General features: G+C 33.9%; 2 protein-coding genes across 3 annotated transcripts; one reads left to right on the forward strand and one right to left on the reverse strand.

The window, feature by feature from the left end:
* The first annotated feature begins 1,632 nt into the window (after nt 1–1,632).
* LOC114579445 lies at nt 1,633–7,452 on the forward strand. Its single transcript, XM_028693947.1, has 4 exons — nt 1,633–1,954; nt 2,036–2,625; nt 2,709–3,089; nt 7,405–7,452. Exons 2-4 carry the CDS (start codon nt 2,368–2,370, stop codon nt 7,450–7,452), a joined length of 687 nt encoding a protein of 228 aa, XP_028549780.1. The 5' UTR covers nt 1,633–1,954; nt 2,036–2,367.
* A 3,774-nt stretch (nt 7,453–11,226) lies between these two features.
* LOC110107807 (GATA transcription factor 26) lies at nt 11,227–20,849 on the reverse strand. Of its 2 annotated transcripts, none has more exons than XM_020838201.2 (9): nt 20,489–20,849; nt 20,313–20,400; nt 17,420–17,791; nt 14,663–15,086; nt 14,367–14,439; nt 14,171–14,274; nt 13,904–14,090; nt 13,656–13,776; nt 11,227–12,021 (listed from the first exon to the last, which is right to left on the reverse strand). In XM_020838201.2, the coding sequence occupies exons 2-9, from the start codon at nt 20,350–20,352 to the stop codon at nt 11,597–11,599; spliced, it is 1,746 nt and encodes a 581-aa protein (XP_020693860.1). In that variant the 5' UTR covers nt 20,353–20,400; nt 20,489–20,849; the 3' UTR covers nt 11,227–11,596. The 2 variants fall into 2 exon arrangements, with proteins under 2 accessions (XP_020693860.1, XP_020693861.1); XM_020838202.2 differs by having other exon boundaries at nt 20,684–20,847.
* Nucleotides 20,850–21,218: the final 369 nt, after the last annotated feature.

The following is a 21,218-nucleotide window of genomic DNA, read 5'->3' on the forward strand; positions in this document are numbered from 1 at the left end:
TCTTCTAAAATAATTAAATCACAATAGTATATATTACAATAATTTCAACAAAACAAAAGTACAATCTGAACTACAAAATCATCCGTACTTTTCAAAATCAGACTTCCTGCTTTTACCAGACTCAGCCTACTCCACAGAACTCTTACCCTTGACTGGAAGATTACAAACAACTGGGTGAGTATGAAACTCAGTAGGCCAACCCCTTTTTTCCCATAATAGAGTTAAATTCACAGCTCAACATGAAAATAAATAAAATTATAAGTGTCTTTTACATTATAATTTTGGGTATATTAGTTCTTGTATGAAAGTAAATGTAAAAATGCACATCCATTAATGTCCCTTATATTTCCTAAATTCGACCTCCCACATGCTACAGACAGGTGCATAGTAGAGCCAAAACAGAGCAGAGTATATTCCAACTCAGAGTTAGTTCAAAGCCATGATAAAGTATAATAATCCAAAATAGAGATATATTCACTTTCGGCCTAAGAAGAACATTTCAAAGTATATTTTTTTCCACAACAAAGCTCTAGAATGCCATGTAATGCATGATAATGTAAATGCAATGTGTAACTTAATAATTTAAAACAATTAGAGATTAAATATCAATTTCTATAAGAACCCTCACATTTCAGGTGCCTATGAAAATTTCTCAGAATTTTACTAAATTTATACAGATTATGTAAAATGCTAAATGAATATACTTTGTCAATTGTACTTAGGTTTAGAGATGCTACCATTCTCCAGAATCATCAAAATTTCATATAGAGTAACTGATCGATGGAATTTTTCATTCTTACAATTAACTTATCTAGAATAGAGTATATAAAAATATACTAAATGTTATACGGTGAAATATTTTTCAAATTTAAGAAAAACACATTTAAAAGAATATCTTCTTATAAACACTGAGGAAATTGAAATCAGAAATGCGGCATGGGCTGCTCATCTCAAGCCCAACAATTTTCCTAATTGACTGGACGGACGATTTGGTTGGGAATATAAGTTAACACCACGCAATGAAACAAACAAGAAAGTAAAAACAATAAAAAGTAAAAGGACACCAGGATTTAATGTGGAAAAACTCAAAATCGGAAAAAAAATATTACGGAGTCACAAAAAAAAATCCACAATGAAAATAAGGAGGAATAAATACATATATCTCATTCTCTCCTTGCTTCCCTACACTTTTGCACTGTTCTCTCACACAAAACACAAGAAAAATTCAAGTAAAATCACCAAGGGACACCACCCTTTAGAAAACAAGAAAGAAAACTTTCCAGTCCGCTTCCAGCATTGCAGTGCCAATTGGGAGTGTTGCGGTGCTCAAGCATCTGTAATCATGATGCTTGGCGCTCAAACCCGCAACCATGCGACACTCCACAATGCTACGGTGCCGAATCTAGACACTGTGTTCTTTGTCATTTCTCCCAATGAAATCTGCAATGCCGAGGGTTTCCAACGTCGGGGCTCTCGAGTACATATCACCGAGGTGTTGTAAAAAAAAAAATCCTGAACCCAAGTAGGGGGGGGATACCCTGCACCCCCCCAGGTCACAGGCTCAGACTTGCCTACCTTTGAGATGGTTATGTTGGACATTCTATAGGGATTCCTATTTGGACTTGAACGAGATAGATTTTTGGCGGCATGTTCGTGCGTACATTCTCTTTCTGATGGGTACTTATCTAGTCCCGGACACCTCAGGTTGTGAGATTCATTTGAGGTTCTTACCTTTGTTGGAGGACTTGGGGTTGTTCAGCACATACTCTATAGGGGGAGCAGTACTAGCTCACTTATACCGGGAACTTGCTGAGGCTACTAAGCCTAAGAGGGCCAATATTGCAGGCTGCATTCACTTGCTTCAGATTTGGTGTTGGGAGCGACTTCATGTTGGACGACCTGCACTTCATGTCCCACATCATGTCAATTTGGATGGACTTTCTGTTGGCTATAGGTAACCAAAAATAAAAATGCAAATAATTATATATTTTCATTTCTAATCATAATAATATATAAATTTTTGGGTTTTTTGTAGGTGGAATCAAGAATTCATAAGGCAGCTCTCAACAGGTTGCCTCAGCAGCTACAGAGATGAGTTAGATGGACTTTTAGATAGCCAGGTTTGTATTCTTTTTAGTAATATAGAAATTCCCTCTCAGTTCGCTGATATACAATTATTTGATTGGCTAGGTGATTTGGGAGCCGTACACCACTGAAGTTCACTCTCAGGTCGCTGATATATGCTTATCAGGAGAAGCTATCTGGTTGGCTCGTGTGCCTCTGGTCTGTTGGACTCGGGTGGAGTGGCACCTCCCCGATAGAGTTGTTAGACAGTTTGGGCTTATTCCGACCACGGAGGTTCAACCAATGGAGCTCAAATTTGCCCGAGTTGATGGGCGTGGTAAAGCTGATACAGATTGGATGGTGTACCACCTTCCTTACATTGGATTGTGGGAGGATAGACGAGCATATATCATTGAAGGAATTACTGCGGGACCTGATAGTGGACACTTCATTCACGAGTACTTACAGTGGTTCAGGTCCTGGGCGACATTATACATGTTAAAGCCACCAACAACACCACCGACTACATACTACCCCAGAGCACCTTCAGAGCGATATTTGGTACGTAATATCAATGTGTTATATACTTCATTTCTTAATAATTATAACATTATTGAAGTTTTATTTATTTTTCTTTCACTCAGCGTAATTTCTTCGTAGAGACAGAGAGGGCAGTGTTACCTTTGGTTGGTTCAAATGACTACAGCAATGCCGATAGTGTTATTAAGAGAATTGCTGAGATGGCAGTGGATTTGCGTAGAGAGGTTCATATCCCTGATTACCTATACTCTGAGCATGGATATACAGGGTCTCCATACGAGTCCTTCAGTCCAGTGATAGGTGAGCCTCAGTCTACTGATGCAGGACCATCATCGTATCAAGATTTGGGACCTTCTCAGCCTTTCTTCACTCAGCCGACTCAGCAAACTACACCAGGCTGGTACCCACATGAGCATGTTCCAGACAGTACTCTAGCAGGCACAGTTGAGGCAGAGCAGGAGGGCATCTTTGGGGTTGAGCAACATGTTATATATATATATATATATATATATATATTGTACATTCAATGCAACAATTATTATGCGATAATTTTTTTTTTTTTAAATTACATAAGTCGCCCGTTAATCGGGCGACTTAGAAGTCGTCGATACAATAGGCGACTTTACTTCCAACTTAAATTGCCGAATGAAACGGCGATTATGCCTACTTTTAATTTTTTTAAATTATGCTTATCTTCTTAATTAACTTCCTAATGATGCTTAGACTGAAAATTTGCCCTCCACTTTTCAATTCAAATCAACGACTAAGATCACTCATGACTTAAAGAAAAAAAAAATCTAAGAGCTAAATTTGAATCAAAATTAGAAACTTAATTGATGAATTAAAACATTTTGAGTTTATTAAATTTAACACAGTTGTGGCCGAATTAAATACCAAATTTAATGAATTTTATTTTAATTTTATTATAATGATTTTAAATTGTTTGAATTATACCCAATTCTCTCAAATAATATCAAGAAAAATTATAAAGCGTTGGCCGAACTCGTCGATTTCAGAATGCAGTTGAATCGAATTTAATTGGGCTTGACGACTCTCTATTAGATTATTATATTCAGAACCACATTAAATTTGGATTGAATTGATTTTAATTTAGGTCGAGTTATCAAGTTGGGTCGATGCTACGTCACTAGGTGTCCACCTAAGGGGGAATCCTGAAGGACAACGTCTATACTAGGCTACGAAGACCTAGGTGCTAAAGATTTGATTCTGAAAAAATTGACCTTGAAAAATGAGGTCAACAATAAATGAACTAATAAGAATGCTAGAATTTATCAAGATGTATTTCAAAGTCGCACAATTTGCATCAAGATTTGCCAGAATGTCTCCTTGTAGGCACTTATCCCATAAGGTACTTTTCTATACTCCGCGGAAATCATGGAAAGCAAACAAGTTGACCAGTTAGACGAGCGGAGGATGAAGTTTGATTATTAGGCGATTGAAACGGGTACTGCATGAAATCGGTCTACTAGATAGGGGCTTGCGCCTATAGGAAACCAAAACTCAAATCATAAAGTCCTTGCAAAATGAGTGCGAAATCTTTGGGTAGTGTCTTATCTACACCCATTTGCCTTCCCAAAATTTACCCCGGAACTTAATTTCATTAAAACTCCCTCGCCAAAGAAAAGCAACATCGGGCGGAGACCGGGGCCGAATTTTCAGAGCCCACATCAAAATGGGCTTCAAATTCTTCATTTTACTTTAAGATTATTGTTATATATAATACGTTGAATTACAACAATCTAATATAAATTTGATGACTTTGAAGTCCATCCTGATATACTTTGTACTCAAATATCATGGTTGTAATGTTGCCATGAAAAAAATAGTTTTTTTTTAAAAGCTGTTGTAGAAAGTAACTTCCTTATACAAAAAAATTAATGAAAGCAGTTAAAAAATAACAATCAAACAAAAATTATTATTACGATCTGAATACAAAGCAATCAAAAAGTTATCCCAAAATGAAACTGTAATCGATATTTAAAATTATTGAAAATTAGAGCATATAACCCTACTGCTCATATTCATAAAATAACAAAATTACGTTGCTTTCAAAAGAGGGGAAGTCACAGGAACAAAATCAAGAAATTTTTTAGCTAGAAATGTTTTGAGCCGGACCAGAGCCACTATATAGCTCCGCCCATGGCAAGACGAAAGAGGCAAAATGTGTGAAAGAGATGGCTCGCGAATGAAGATGATATCGGTGCAAACTAAGCATTCCTTTTTCATGACAAAATGTAGATGGATATTCATTATTGACATGGCTCATTGAAAACGTCGGTCACACAAAATTTTATTTTATTTTATTTTTTTTTGGAAAATTTTGGGGCAGAGCCCTTCCATATATCAAAAAGGATTACAAGTAAAGGAAATAACAGAAATTATAACTCCAAATCTCAAAAAAAGGAGATAAGGAGTTCTAAAGGAAAACAAAATACATAACAGAAGCAGAAAAAAAAAAGGCTCAGGAGCCAATAAGGACTCAGGCTATTCTGTCAATACATGAATTGGGTCAGTTCTAGGTTTGAGTGGTACTTGTTGAAGTATGAGAGCTGGCAAAGCCCCAGGCATGTGCAAAGAGCAAAAGTATTTTGTGCGGACATCGAACAGCGATCAACCAGTGATGCGGACATCGAACGTCATTCGGAGAGCAATTAGAATGCGTCATGTCACCCCTTCGCTCAGTATTGCGGCTCCTTACTGTTGACATGACTTCACATAATTCGCCTACGGACGTAGAGCTGCATCCGGCATCTCCACAGAATAATTTTTCATGCAACAAGGGCCAAGTGCAGAACAAACAAAATGGGATTGTGAAATACATAATTTTATATATGAAATAGAAAATTGATTTTTTTTTAAGAATTTAGGCAACTGCGTTTATTGAAGGTGGACAAATTAGTCAAAGTGCTTATTCTTCTTAAAAAAAAAAACAAAATGGGCAATTGACGACCCAAACCTCTTTCTGGTTGGCTGGTTCCACCCTTTATGAGAAGAAATTATTACGTGCTGAATCCGGGCGCGTCCGGAGGCCAATCCGAACATGCAACTTCACTTACTGCATTGTATATTGGGTGACGTGAGGTGTTTGGATTGACCTCCATACGCGTTTGAACACCGCACGTAATAATTTTTCCTTGATGAGAGCCTTCAAAACATTTCCAAATAGGTTTCAAGGGTAATACGGCCAGATTTTTGTACTGTCTAAGTATGTGCCGCATATTTTTATTATAAATTAAGTTATTTTAAACGTATTTCTAAAAAATATAAAAAATAGAAAACATATAAAATTGATATGTTATTAGAAAATTGATTTATTATAGTATAGATTTTTATGCAATTGATAGATCTTAAAATCCTCAAATATTTGAATGATAAATATTTTGAAATTAGCTTTAGGCCCTCCAAATTCTAGCTCGACAAATTTATTGTAGCAACGAATAGATTGATGAAAAGAACCCAATGATGTTAAAGTATCTTTATCCTAGTTTAAATGAGCAAAAAATCCAACACTCCAAAGCATGATCGGCAATTTCACAATATGATTTGGGAGATCAAATAGAGAATGATTCCATAAAAGAGATTGAGAGTTTTGCCCACCACCAATGATGATGCCCCGCCATCGTCAATAAGGCCTTGATGTTGATGACAACATCAAGGCTAATACAAACAAACTAGATCGAAATCAATTATCACCACTAGGCCAACGCCTATCATTAGTATCAAGAACAACGCCCGTCGTTACTACTAAGGCAAATAATCATATTTTTGTGCACTTTATTTCTATAAGAAGAGGAATAAAACATTTTTTTTGTCAAAATGAGCTTCAAAATTATTGTATTTATTTTTAAACGAGCACAACACACATTTTAATTGATTTTTCATGTATTATTCTCATCTTAAAAAAAAGTTTTAAGATTTATCTAATTAAAATTTAATGAATATATCATCTTGTGTTTTAATAGTATTACCAGCATCACAAACGTTAAAGCAAAACAGAATATGAAGAGATCATAGATATATAAATGAGAAGATGCAGCTGTAAATGGTTCTAGCTCCTCCATTCATACTATAACAATTTAATATAAGTGTATATATACATAAGAAGAACCAAAGCTGATAATAATCAAGCCGTTGATGTGGAATATTGTCGAAAGATTGAGATGGAATTTGGCAGTTTTCAGCACTTGGAGTGCTTCAGTTCTGATGTCAGTGAGGAGAGATAGTGCTTTGTGTTTTAATAGTGATATGTAATCAACAGTGGAGGAATTTGAGTTGGGACCGTTATCAACCTCTCTTAAATTAATGCTCCATGAGGGGAGCGTTAATTTGTTCCTAAGATACTGAGAACATTTGATTGGTAAGTCTTTAGTAAAGATGTCAGCCGGTTGATCGATTGTTGCAATATGATGAAAAATGATGACATTCGACTTGATGCATTCCCGAATATAATGACGATCTGTTTCAATATACTTGGTTCTTGTATGGAGTAGAAGATTGTTGGCAACATAGATAGCTGAGATATTATCACAATAAAGTGGTGTAGGTTGTTGCAGTGAAGAATGAAAGAAACAAAGCCAAATAATCTCAGTGGAAGCTAAGGTAAGGGCTTTGCAATCGGACTCAGTCAATGATCTAGCTACTGTTGCTTGCTTTTTGGTACACCAGCTCATGAGTGTCAAACCAAGGTACAAAATCCAGTAGTGGATTTTTGGTCATGCTTATTGTCAGCCCAGTCGACATCTACATATGTCGTAAGCTCTAGTTTTCCATGTGCAATAGGTGAGGCAAGGTGAAGAGTTCCTTGGAGATACCATAATATGGGTTTGATCATCTAAAAGTGTTGATTTAATGGATGATGCATGTGCTGACACAGTTTACCGCATATGACAGATCGAGATGTGTGAGCGTAAGATTCTGCAGCGATCCAACAATAATCTGATACAATTGAGGATCAGAGAAAGGAAGTAAAGATTGAGGAGATTTGTTTGATTTACTTGCTATAGGCTTTTGTAGAGGTTTGCAAGAAGCCATGCCATCCCTATGAAGAATTGTTTTAGCATATTTGCATTGATGTAGCAGAAAACTAGAATTTGTTTTCTGCAATTGCAACCCAAGAAAAGTGTATAATTTACCCAAGTTTTTAAGTTGAAAATGTTTTCGTAGATCTTGCAACAGTTGAGAGACTTGTGAGGAAAGATTGCCCATAAGAAGTATATCATCTACATAGATGAGTAAGTAAATGAAGTTTGTGGAAGATGTGTAAATTAGTAACGATGGATCAACGTCATTGAATTTAAAACCCCATTTGAGTAAATAATTGACAAACATGGAAAACCATTGTCGAGGGGCTTGCTTGAAACCATAAATAGCCTTGTTCAATTTGCAAAAATGTGGGATTTGAGGGAGCTTTAAAGCACAAAGGTTGTTCCATATAAACATCCTCAGTGGATTTACAAGGTAGGAATGCATTGGAGATATCAAATTGGTTGATTTGCTAATTGTTGTGAAGTGCAATTGTGGGAAATACACGAATTGTTTGAAATTTTGCAATAGAACTAGCAATTTCTGTAAAATCAAGTCCATATTTTTGTTTGTAGCCTTGAGCAACAAGATGAGCCTTGTATTGTACCACAGAGCCATCATCATGAAATTTGGTATGAAAGAGCCATTTACAGCCTAGAATATTCATATTAGGCCGAGGAGAGATTAGCGTCTATGTGTCTTGTGTTTGTAATGCTTGAAACTCTTAAGACATGGCATTTCTCCATTATGGTTGTTTAACGACTACTGTAAAGCATGTGGGATCAACTGGTGATGATGTGGTATGGAGAAGATTAAGGATAGAATGAGGTTTGAGATGACCTGTCTGGAGGCGAGTAAGCATAGGATGAGTTCGAGTGTTTGGTGTGGAGGAGATGACGGAACCATGGATGAAGTAGAAGAAGGTGGAGTTGGATTGATCAGTGGAGAGGAGTGAGGTGATGTTGAAGAATTAGTGGAGGAACTATGAGATGGACGTGTTGGTGATGAACATAGAATTTGTGGTTGAAATAAAGAGGAGGGGTATGAGGTTGGGACAAGAGTGAGAGGTGGAGGATGGGTTGTAGGGGTAACATGAATTGATGAAGTGGGGGAAATAGATAAGGTTTGAAAGGGAAAAATATTTTCATGAAAGTTGGTATGTATAGACGTGCAAACTTGGTTAGTGGAAAGATTATAATAGAGATATCCATTGGAGGCCTTTGAATAACCAAGGAAGATGGATTTTAGAGACGTTGGGGCTAGTTTGTGATGTTTATGTGAGGGCAGTAATGGATAGCATTGACAACCAAATACCTTTAAAAATTGATAACTTGGTTGCTAATGAAATAGAATTTCATACGGTGAGAGATTCAAAAGAGTGCGAGTTGGAAGACGATTTATTAAATAAACTGCGATTAGAGTAGCATAGACCCAAAACTGATAAGGTAGGTTGGTTTCCAAAAGCAAGATGTTGATGTTGTATGCCATGGTTAAGGAGAAATTCCTTGAATGTTGTATTAAGAAATTCAGATCCATTGTGTGTTCGAAATACAATTAATTTCTAACCACATTGATTTTCAACAAGTTTAAAATGAACGTGCGTTTTAGATTTTTGAAGCATGGGATAGAGTCAAGTAAAGCGAGAAAATTCATCCACAAAAATAACATGATACTTGAATTTATCAAAGGAAAGTACAGTAGACGTATCCCAAACATCTGCATGAATAATTTGTAGAGGTTTGGACGTTGCGGATGTAGGTAAAGAAAAACTAGTCCTATGACTCTTTGACTTTGTAGATAAAGAAAAGGTGCTTTTAAAAGCAAGAATAAAGTTATTGCAAATGAAGACTTCTTTGGGGACGTTTATTTTACTAGTAGCTTTTAAATTTTTCTGTCAAAACTGTACCAAAAAAATTATTTTAAGAAGCATTAAAAAAGCCCGTCGTAAATAAAACTGAATCTAAGTTTTAAGGCCTTTAGCATCAGGTTTTCATTAAAAAATTTCAACAACTCTCACCTGACTTTCCAGTAATAATCACCTAACCAAAACCAGCCTTTGTAGCTTGCTCTAGTTTGATTATTAGTTGTTGGAGAATGTCATTTGCAAAAAGGCAATAAATCTTATAAAAAATTTTATATCAACATATTCAAATTAAAAATTGATTAAAATAAATTTTAAAATTATTAAATTTATTTTAAAATAAATGTGCTATAAATTTGTCAAGTATTATATTCATATTAACAAAATATTTTATGAGGTTGAGATTCGTAATTTGATCAGAAATATTTGTTTTTTCTGATTTAAACTAAAAAATATTATAATTGAATAATATTCCTTTTTTAATATGATTTTAATTTCACTTACACTTTATTGTAGAAGCAGAAGTAGAAGAAGTGTAGAACTTAAAATGTTTATCTTCATATTAATTTATACATATAAATTTATAAAGACATTTATATTTAAATGCTTGTTTAATAGAAGAGGAAATTGACGTTGAACGGTTATGGTTTGAGAGGCTAACCAACGGCATTATTTAAAACGGTTATATGGTTATTTAATTTATTTTGATGATCATCATTTATGGGTGATTTTATTTTAATTAATTAACGCTAAATTAGTGATTATCTTTGCATCGTAATTTCTCCACGTTGAATTCAAAATTTGTGCACTATAAAAAAAACTTCAAAAATAATAAAAGTTATCCAAAATAGAGCCTATATCATTTTAAATTTATTACAGTTACGTCCCTCACTAATTATATTAATAATGTAAAATTTTTTCAATTTTATCTCTAAATATTTAAATTGGCTTGATTTTTTGAAAAAAATTAGGTTAGATTATTCTAATAAACTTTTGAAAATCTTAAAATTATTAAATTTCTTTTAAAATGAATAAAATATATTTAATATTAATTAAAATTTATATCATATAGACTAATTTTAAATTAAATTCTAATAAAAATTTTAATTAAAATTTAATGATATTTCTTTATTTTCTTTTATGTATGTAAAGATCTATATTCTACTCTACTGCTAACCATAATTACTTGTAAATCAAAGTATTGCGAGTCAAAAGCTATAGCACAGTCATATCTAATAAGGAAAAAAAAAATTGGGGAGATTTCAGAAGGAAAAGAGCTGATCTTAAATAAGCAGATAAAATAAACAAGACAGTTTGACCCTATAAGCAGACAAATGTGCGTATATTTGAATAAATAAAAGCTCAACAAACAAATATCTAAAAGGTCCTAAAGACAAACTATAATGAAATTGAAAGATTTATGTGCCTAATCTAAGAACATGAAGGATCCATTTGTGATCAGAATCTAAATGAATTTCTTGCAAATGTTCGCTTTCTAAAAGTATAAAGTTATAAAGTTTAACAATGGCTCCATAGAAGAATAATGATTTGAAAAACACAATATCTCACAATAAAATGTGTAAATCAGAGAAGGATTAAGCCATGCAAAAAAAAAAAAAAGAGGCAAATATGATAGAGGATTCATAAAGCCTTGGTATATAATGGAAGATCAGAATAGATTAGAGAGTAAGCAAGAAGAGATGAAAAACTCAAGAACAGAGAAGTAAAAGCAGACACTGTTATTGTAACCACCAATTCCATAACTTTGTCTATTGTATCTATGTATTCAACCAAACATAGATCACTTAACTTCTTAAAAGAAGTTTCTTTTGCTCCCCTGAGCCATATATTACAGCTATAGCCCTCCATATACAAGAAAGCAACAAGTTATTACATCCAATCCATGGCAATTCCAAGGAAAACTGCGAGCTCTAATGTAAAGCAGACAATAAGAGGAAAGTAAAAGCAGCCTTATGGCAAAACCAGAAAATGGGAAGGATTCAACAACTTGTAGACCCATCACATCTAAGGTGGTTACTTAGCTGTAAGAATTTCAAGAGAAGGAAGAAAATGATCCATCTATAGTGATTAGGCTCCTTTACACTGATTCAGCTGCTGGCTGCGGAAGCTAGAAGCTGGGAAGTTGCAGAGGCTCTCTTCCTCAGCAACAGCACTGCTCTCAGCAAGAGAGCTGTTTGATGGTGTTTTCTGCTTCCATGGATGATGATAGAGGAGCTCTGCTTCAGGAAACGAGGTACTGCATCGCACATCAAGCAGTAAGTCTTGATCAGAGCCGTCGTCGGTGAGTTGCAGCATGGAGCTCCGGTCGGGAGGTGACGCAAAGAGGCTTCTTGGACTGAAGCAAGTCCCTTCATTGTCCAAAAAGTCCTCATTATCGAGTATTTCCGTTGATCCTGCCTCATCAGGATTCACTACTGATGATTTTGTCAAAGAAAATTTTGTGTTGCTGGATCTGCACACTCTTTTTGGGCTCCTCATGATGCCCTTAGACTCTGAATTGTAAATTCAAAGAAAAACATTAAGGTCGAATTAAACAATCCAGACACTCCTCTTGGAAAACAATCCATCTGAGAAAAATAGATTTAAGGTTGTTTCCTACATGGACGAAGTACAAAAATTGCTTTAAGCTTATGTGAATAGGCCAGTGACAAATGGGTTACTTACTTGCAATTTGATCTAAATCAGTCCATAGTCAGGCCTTTATCACAATGCATAATCATTTTCAACAACCATCTAAAGATCATCCAAGGATGCCTCATGCATGTGACCTTAAATAATACTGAATTGATGCAAGGATATCTTAAATTCCATATGCACCACCTATATATACAGCTTAGATTACCAAATCTACAAACTCCTAAATTATAAATATTGGTATGCATAAAAATGAGATGCTGCTTGATGTCTCCAAAAAATTTACTTGATGAACACAAATTTCAAGATAATATTTTAAATTGAAAACTTATGAAATTAAATTTGGGACCATTTGAACTTCAATTTCAACAAGCTTATAGTTGATCTGAACATCTTGTCAAAATAGATTCATCGACAACACAATTGATCTGTTCTAAGTTTGAATGAAACAAAATTAAATACTTTGAGTATTTTGAAAGCTTCAAGATATTAATTGAATGAACAAATGACCTCCAAATCTTATATGTTTATAGTCAAATCAAGTAGCTCGACAATACAAATCTAACAAGCCAAAGCTCATTTAATTATGAGGACATTAAGGGATTTAAATACTGAATAAAAAATCTATCATCATGAGGATCAGTATTGATCGTTCAATGGACTATTTTTAAAAAAGATTATAAATATGACTCCATTTTTTTCTTGAGAGAGGTTTGAGTGCTAAAAGAATTGAATAACTCTATTGCATTTTTCGACAATCATAGTCAATGACACCATCAACAATTGTCGCCGCCACGCCTTGGCTTCATCCGACGATTGTCGCCTGACCACTAACATTCAATTCCGTTATTAAATTTCAACTGTTCAGTGTATACATCCAATTTTTGTAATCCTTCTAACATGAATAAGACAACTATTTTCAATTGTATGATCCCGTCTTCTTATATTATGGAGAAGAGCAGATTATTATATCTATAATTATAAAACATACTATTGCAATTGGGCCAAATCCCATGATTTTTCCATTTTTTTTTAGTTTTCAAGACTATCGTTAACATGGCAATGTTTTGCAAGCATTAACATCAATCGTCTAGTTGAGCGGTGTTGCACTTGATCTTTAAAGTAGATGTCTAAAGTTCTATTCCATGCAAACTAATATATATATATATATATGTATGTATGTGTGTGTGTGTGAAAACTTTTTATTGCATCAACGAATGCTCGGATTTCCTATTATACATTATCCATTTTAAATTATTCACCACATGTCCAAATCAGGCATGTAACCAAGAACTACAAGAAAATGTGTCTAAGAGTTTTGATAAAATTTTCTGCTATTTAATAAAACAGCGATGCTGAACAATGATCTTTACTTTATTATTCCTAGAAAAACAATATATCTAATATCATAAAATGTTTGTAGAAAAGTTTTCCTTGATTGTGCATAATAATGTTGTAAGCAAAAACTGAGTATTGGTTAGAAAAAACTAACCTTGCAAATGCTGGTTTTGGCTTTCATGAGGCCTCTTGATGGGAATTAAATTGGATTGTCCAACAAAGTTTGACCCACCTTCTCCTCTGTTTACTCCAGTAGCGTGCTTGTGCTTTATATCCTAATGCAAATGGAATGTTAGATTCAGTATCATGAATTAAACTGATTCGAGGCGCTTAATGAGACATTAACTAAACTTTTCCTTTCAACTGATGATCAAACAAGATCTTCTAGTAACTATTTGATACCTTCAGCTCTTCGTAGTGTTGCACCCAACTAGATTTAGTAAAATTAAATAGAACCAGCCTTTTCAAACTCTTGCATTCTTCAACGTTCATTTCAGAAGAGGAGAGATCGAAAATTCCATCTTGGATCAGTTGCTGGAAATAAGAAAAGTTTTCGATGAACTGCGGGCTAGAAAACAAGCTTCTGAGGCTGCAAATGTCAAAAGAACCTATTAATGGATTTGCCGAGGTGCATGCATTAGCTATCTCAAAAAGATGAAGGAAGAAAACCTCTCAGAAGCGTTAGCCGTATCAATAGAAGGAAGATATTTCATCAGTTGTTTCTGTTCATCATTTTTCATATGTTCCATGAAAACCTCAAGATTAATGACGACCTATTATGATATAAATCAAATGTGAGAAATAGGTTACTAAAGTAGCTCGAGAGGTCAAAAATTAATCAAGCACCACGGAAATTTGAGCTTACTTTAAGATCAGTAAATCTCATAGCTGAATCTCTCTTCTGCAGCACATCAAGGTACTCCGGTGGAAACCTGTCTCTGCAAATATAGATTTGACTTAACAACGAATATCCTTCTAAGGCTTTGTTTGGGACGGCTTTCTTCTTGCTTCTTAAAGCAATTTTTTAATAAAAAAAATTAAAATCTTTGTACTAAAAAGCCGCTTTAAGAAGCAGCAAAAAAGCTGTCCCAAATGAAGCCTAAGATGGGGCATCGGAAGCAAGAATGTAACTAAAGTACAAATAAATTAACAAAATCAAACCTTCTAGCATGGTCTTGTACCACATGCATAGCAGACTTTTTAAATTTGTCTATGCCAGGATTAGGAAAACTAGTTCTTTTGCTTTCATTATCCACAAAACTGGATGCAGATCTTGAATAGGGCACACCCACTAACTTTTTATCAGCAGGAAGTGAGCTTGCCTCAGATTCCTCTTCTACAGCTTTTGAACTTGGATACCTAAGAAGAACACCTCCATGTCCTATCTCAACTGAGCCCATCCGCGTTTCACCTTCAAAAAGTAATTCTTCTTCTGAGGACCCAGATAGGTTAGATGACTGTTGTTCATGCCAGATGGAGTAGAGCTCCTTTGTAAGCTTCTCAACAGAAGGTTTTAAGTTGATAACAGTTCTCTTTTTTGATGGCACTGGCACTAAGGAATCCCAGGCATTTGACTGTGCAGAGCCTACAAGTGACAAATATACTGAGAAAATCATTCCAAGTCATGATGCTAAATGATTGTGAAAATAAAGGAAGACAATCAACAAAATCTTTAATAAACTAGCATAATCATGAAAGAGACAAAAGTAACTAAAATTACATGGAGAATTATCTGCAAATATTAATACTTCATCATGGGTAAGGAAATTTAATTATAAAGAAATATTGATTCTGGAGATGCAAGAATGAATCCGTTATACAACAAAGTTCATTCCAGAAAAAAAAAAAAAGCATATGTGATGGAGCAAACAAAATTTGCAGCCGCGTTATCTTTACAAATGCTAACTGATAAAGATAGAATGGAAAATGCTTAATTTTTTAAAAGAACACTTAAAAGTTTGCCAAAAGCTTTAAGTGTACGCTAATGTCATACTACTTGCATAGGAAATGAAGAATCCTATCTTTTCTTATTTTACCAGATACTTGAAGAGTTTACAAACTCAATTTTGACACACTAGCTCTCAGATAGGCTGACCAGAAAGAAAGCAATAATATTTAAAGTGACCATCTATAAGCTAGAAATTTAACAACTCAACTGAAGAATATCTGATCAACTAGGAATTATGAAAGTAAAAGATGTTACAAGGTAATCAAGATCGGTCTGTCCTCTCCAAAATACTGAAAAGCTAAGTTTGATGTTCTAATATTTGAAATATTTTACAAACTTGCAAACGACACAAGGAAAAAATAAGATACCAGCTATTGTTTTGCATATGTAATCCCGCTGCTTCAAAGCATATTTTATATATCACATACAACTGCACCAAACAGAATGCATTGAAAAGAATAGTAGCTAAAAACAACATACAAAAAAAAAAAAAAGCAACTCAAATATGGTTGATCTCTGATACACCTGCATCATCCGATTTAGATGAATACTATCATCTTTGGTAGATGTTGCATGTGCGACTTGTCGACTTGTCCTATAGGCTATAGCTCATGATAAAACATCAGTTATGTATATTAGCTTGCTAAAAATAGTTCATCCATATGCTTGAATAGAAATAAAGGTTTAAATTACACAAATGGGTGCTAAGGCATTTTTTTATCTTATGAGATAAGGTGTAAGCCTCAAGGTGTTTTGAGATATAAGCCTCAAATAAATGAATTGTGCAAATTAAAAATTATTACACATACATCAAAGAATGAAGTAATAATATATTAACATCCTAATCTCTTAACATATCAAAAAATAATACAGTAACATCTTATCATAGTAAGAAATAACAACTTGCGCAAACTATCAAGTAACAAATTGCATAAAATTGAATATGATGCAAACATCAAAGTAAAAAGAAGATATCAAAGTACAAACTAATATCATAACAAATCAAAATAAATTTAACAGTAAGTTTCTCTCTCCCACTCTCTAAACGATAAAGTTCTCATCACTCAAGAGGTTTTCATTTGAGTTGGCATTATCTCCCCTTCCTCATCCTCAGTTGTGTCGAGACATTCTACCAATCTTCCCCCTTTTCTCCAATCATATTCATCTACTTTTCTCTGAATCAATAAATAATATTTATTTGGTTAACTAAAATAAGCCAAATGTTTTATTAGGCGTATTTTACTTGTATTTGTATTTAAGAAAACCTAGTTATAAATGATGCATACCTCGAAGGATTTGAGGAAATAGAAGCGCACCTCACATAAATCCAATGAGGTGAACTTCTCATTGCAATTTTCTTTTAAAATGCACTGAGATGGGCCTCGTATTGTGCAATGTTAAACAATGATAGATTTAAGATATAATTTTATTAAACCTCTTCAAATATCTTTTATATTGTTCGACAATCATTAAAAAATGAATATTTTTTATCCATCTTCAAGACATAACTGATAATTTGAAAATGATTCATGTTAGAATTAAATTGTAAGTTTGATACGAGACTTATCATTAATACATGAATTTATGCAATCTAGCCTAGAATGGTTTTCCATAGATCCTCAATATTTAAAATGTATGAGAAGAGTGGAGGAGACATGAGATGAAGACGGGAAAAAAGATTCACCAACCTCTTATTATATAAGCCAATTGTTTCTTCTTCCTCATTCTCATAATTCTTGGTTTCTAATTCACACTAAAAATCAGCCAATAGGATTGTACAAGTTCTACCAAACTGATACTTGTTTTATCTAGAAGGTTAGCAAAACTAACTTAAAAGAAATTTAAACATTATACATACAATCCGCCCACAACATAAAAATAAAAAAAAAAACTGATTTGAGAAATATCTAACAGGAATAATATTAGAAGGATGCTCATAAAGACATTCAAAGACTAGAACCAGTGTAAACCTGTGCAATCACTTGCATCGACGGCACAAAAATTTGCACAGCTTTCTGAGCATGAGATTGCAGATCCAGAGCTAGAACGATTGCTAGCATCTCCCTCAAAAGTTCTAATGTAGTTTTGGTCTGATTCTGAAAAAGGAATTTGACGTACTTTTTCCACTATACCATTCATATGTTTTCTTTTCTGCAGTCTCTGTTCAGTGGTCTTAAAAGAAATACTCTTCATTTTAGTAACCTTAGGCTCTTCCCATTCAATTGGCTCGCGAGCATGCAAAGGCGTGTAGTTTGCCAAAGAACCCTTGGTTCTCCATCGTGAACCACAAGCATTACATAAAACTGGCTTCTCTGGTGGCCCATTTCGCCATAGAGGAGTGCCTGTTGCAGCATTTACATTTAGAAACTTGATATAAATTAAGTTATTCCAAAATTGGATGTATCATGACTAAAAGCCCAAGAAAAAATGACTTCATTTTAGTAACAATATGAAATGCATGATGACCCTATATCTAAATAAAAACATAAAATTATTCTTCTATCTGATCATAAGCAAGTCTAGACATTGTGTTTTAAGCATGGAGTGTAGTGTGATCTTATTATGCATTTCAAACAGTAAAAAAATCTAACATTTGAATGCAAATAATGTAATCATCACTAGTATAGCATTTTCAGATAACAAACAAACGTTACCATGTCATACTGGCATGGTAGTAAATCATTTTCTACACAACATATGCACGAGAAAAGAAACCTTTCTTATACTTCTGTAAAGTTCTGCAAGTGAACTGAACGTTTGACAAGCTACTTGTATCTCGGTTTGATTACAGTTTGTTCGTGATTGTTTGTTTTAAGTAATCAAATAAGTTTGAACGGTTTTTTAAATACTCGCTTGTTAAAAAAATAAACTTGAATAACTATGTGTTCAGTTTGTTTATATTTATGAACAATATCAATAAATGCTTGTGAACAAGCTTGATATAAAGCTTGTTAAGAAACTCAATTAAATCTTTATTTTGTATATTTTCACATAACTTGTTGTTTTATTATAACAATTATTCTTATTTATAAAAAAAATAATAATTTCATTTTTTAAGTTATCTTTTTCAATATAATCAGTTTATTTATGAACAAGAAGTGTTTATTCATATTTCCTAGATTGTTTATTTAAAGTGTTCATAAACAAGCTTATTTATAAGAAGAATCATTTTCTAAGCTCTTTTGCTCATGAATTGGCTCATTTGGTAGCTCGAAAACACTTGCAAGATATGTTCATGAACATGCTTGTTTGGTTGGTCGAAAAACTTACTAGATAGGTTCGTGAACAAGATATAGTTAATTGTTTATTAATAGGCTCTATAAGGCTCATTTATTTAAAGCTCATTAAACATGAAATCAATCAAACATGAACTAAACACAAACCAAACATGAACATCTATCATTTTAAATGAACAGAAGCAGGAAAGCTCAAATCAAGCTCGAACTAAGCTTGAACAAGCTGATAATAAATGAGCTAAAATATGAACAAGCAACTGCTCAGCTCAGCCTGGTTCATTTGCAGCCCTACTTTTGTGCAGTTATCAACTTAGTGGAGTAGAATCATTTTAAGGGTTATGCCCTTTATTTGCCTTGTGTAACTCACAGTCAGGTGCTCAATTCTTAAAAAGTGGAGAATGGTCATTAATAAATTTTAGGTGGGGAAGAAATTGAAAGCTACAACAACAAGTCCATGATAAAATATCATGGCTTTTTGCCAAGTCAAATCTCACTAGATAACATACAATAAATTATTAGATGAATTTTAGTTGCTTAAGCTAGAATTCTTTAAGTGCATAGTAGGTTGCATTAACCTAAGATCAAGATAGAAAATGAGGCATGAATAAGAGGAAATTATGATAGATAAAAATGCGTCCAATAAATCAAAGCGTCGAAAATTCTTCCAAAACATGAGCATCTTTGACCGAGTATGCACTAGTTGACTTATAAAGAGGCACCAAGTAAGAAATCTAAAATGTAAACATCTTCTCACATTTTGTTTTTCAAAACCTCAAATCGTACTTTTATCATACAAAGCTTAATTGCATAATGTATCAGCTGATTAATTCATTACAGGTTATAATATTAATAAATTAGAACTTTCAGCACCAAAAAGTAGCAGATATGAGCGCCCAAGAGCCCTTGGTTAGTATATGATATGGTAAAAGCATATGCATTGTGAAGGGTATGATTAGCCAGAATAAATACACAACATAAGCAAAAGATTTTGTTCTCAGACTGCAGATTGAAAACTGTTAATATCTAAGAACAAGTAATCTTCTACCAGTGTCACTAATCAATTGCAGCATGATTCTCTACATAGGCCAGAATTTAACTTAAAGGAACTGGAAGTAAAGACAAAGAAATATGTACACTCTAAGGATTGTTTCAATTCAACAAAAAGCTGCAGTTGTGCACTATACCTTCTCAATTTTTTGTTCAAAAACTAGAGTTATAAATCCTATCGTTCAAAAAACAAAAGCAACTTTGTATTCTTCTCTTCACTATAATTAGCAGACCAAAAAAGAATACTGGCACTAAAAAACAAATGGGAGCAAGAAAACAAAGGGCCAACAATTCAAGGGAAACGCGATGTTCCCTTTTCAATCCCTAAATAGATTCCAATTCGCTTTCCCAAATTCGGAAACATGCAAAGAATCAAAGAAAAATAAATGAAGAAGAAGAAAAGGTCAATAACAAATTCATTGGATGGTCGTTCAATTTTAGAACGCCTAAACGATCCCAAACACTATAAACCTGGTGTTAAAATACTCTAATAACAATAATAACAGAACAAAAATAAAGATCCGTAGCCTGAGAACCCAAAAAAAAAAAAAAAGCCTCAGAAACATCAACAATAGCTCACTTGTAACTCCGCAATGACGGCAAGGTCCATGTTTTCCCATGTTTCTTGTCTCTTCTTCCCACGAATTAATCCCGGCAGAAATTAACAGCTAAACAGATGCAAAGATGCAGTTTTTTTAATCAAAATTCTGAGAAACTTCAAAGCAACTACTCTATATATATATTTAGAAAATATACCCAGCGCTCTTTTAAAAAAAAACACTAAGGAGTTAAGAACTCCTCTCCTCTTTAGTTGAAAATAGAGTTTCCTGTAAGCAAAGCCCAGACACCCAGCACAGCCCTGGGTCTTTTCTATCCAGAGAACAGAAAAGAAAGGAGGAGAAGATAAAAGAAAGAGATGAAGAAGGAATGGAGAAAGGGGGAAAAAATTACAGATTGAGATGGGTTTTTTCAGATGGGAATCTGTACAATCCAATGAAGAAGAAGACCATTGGGAGAATCAAATTAATTGTGGGGAAAAAGGAGAGGAGGTGAATAGGTGAGGAGAGGCCATTTTTTTTTCTTCTTTTTCTTTCTTTTATATATTTGGTCGCTAGTCCTCTACTCGTTCTGGTCTTGTTCACCATTTGTAAGGACTTTGCTGTGTGATTTTTAAAATTTTTTGTTGTGGATTTTTATTTTCCATTATGATAATTTTATTAATTAGGCTAATCAATATACCCTTAGATGTTTTACTCTGCTCTATAGTAATAGTATGCTTTGGGTGCATCAAACCTGCTCTCTTGGTGCTCTGTGTAAAAGTTTAGGTGGGAAGAATATTACAAATATATCCTGTTGACCATAGACTTTTATGCCTTATCCTCCTATTTGCATTTCAAATTTGAGCCATAGTTGAAGGATTGGAGATTAAACTCAGAGGCGCATTTCATGTGATATTTATAATTATTCAATTCAATATAGTAAAAGT

Source organism: Dendrobium catenatum, unplaced genomic scaffold (genome assembly GCF_001605985.2).
Source record: "Dendrobium catenatum unplaced genomic scaffold, ASM160598v2 fragScaff_scaffold_390, whole genome shotgun sequence".
NCBI classification, from domain to species: domain Eukaryota; kingdom Viridiplantae; phylum Streptophyta; class Magnoliopsida; order Asparagales; family Orchidaceae; genus Dendrobium; species Dendrobium catenatum.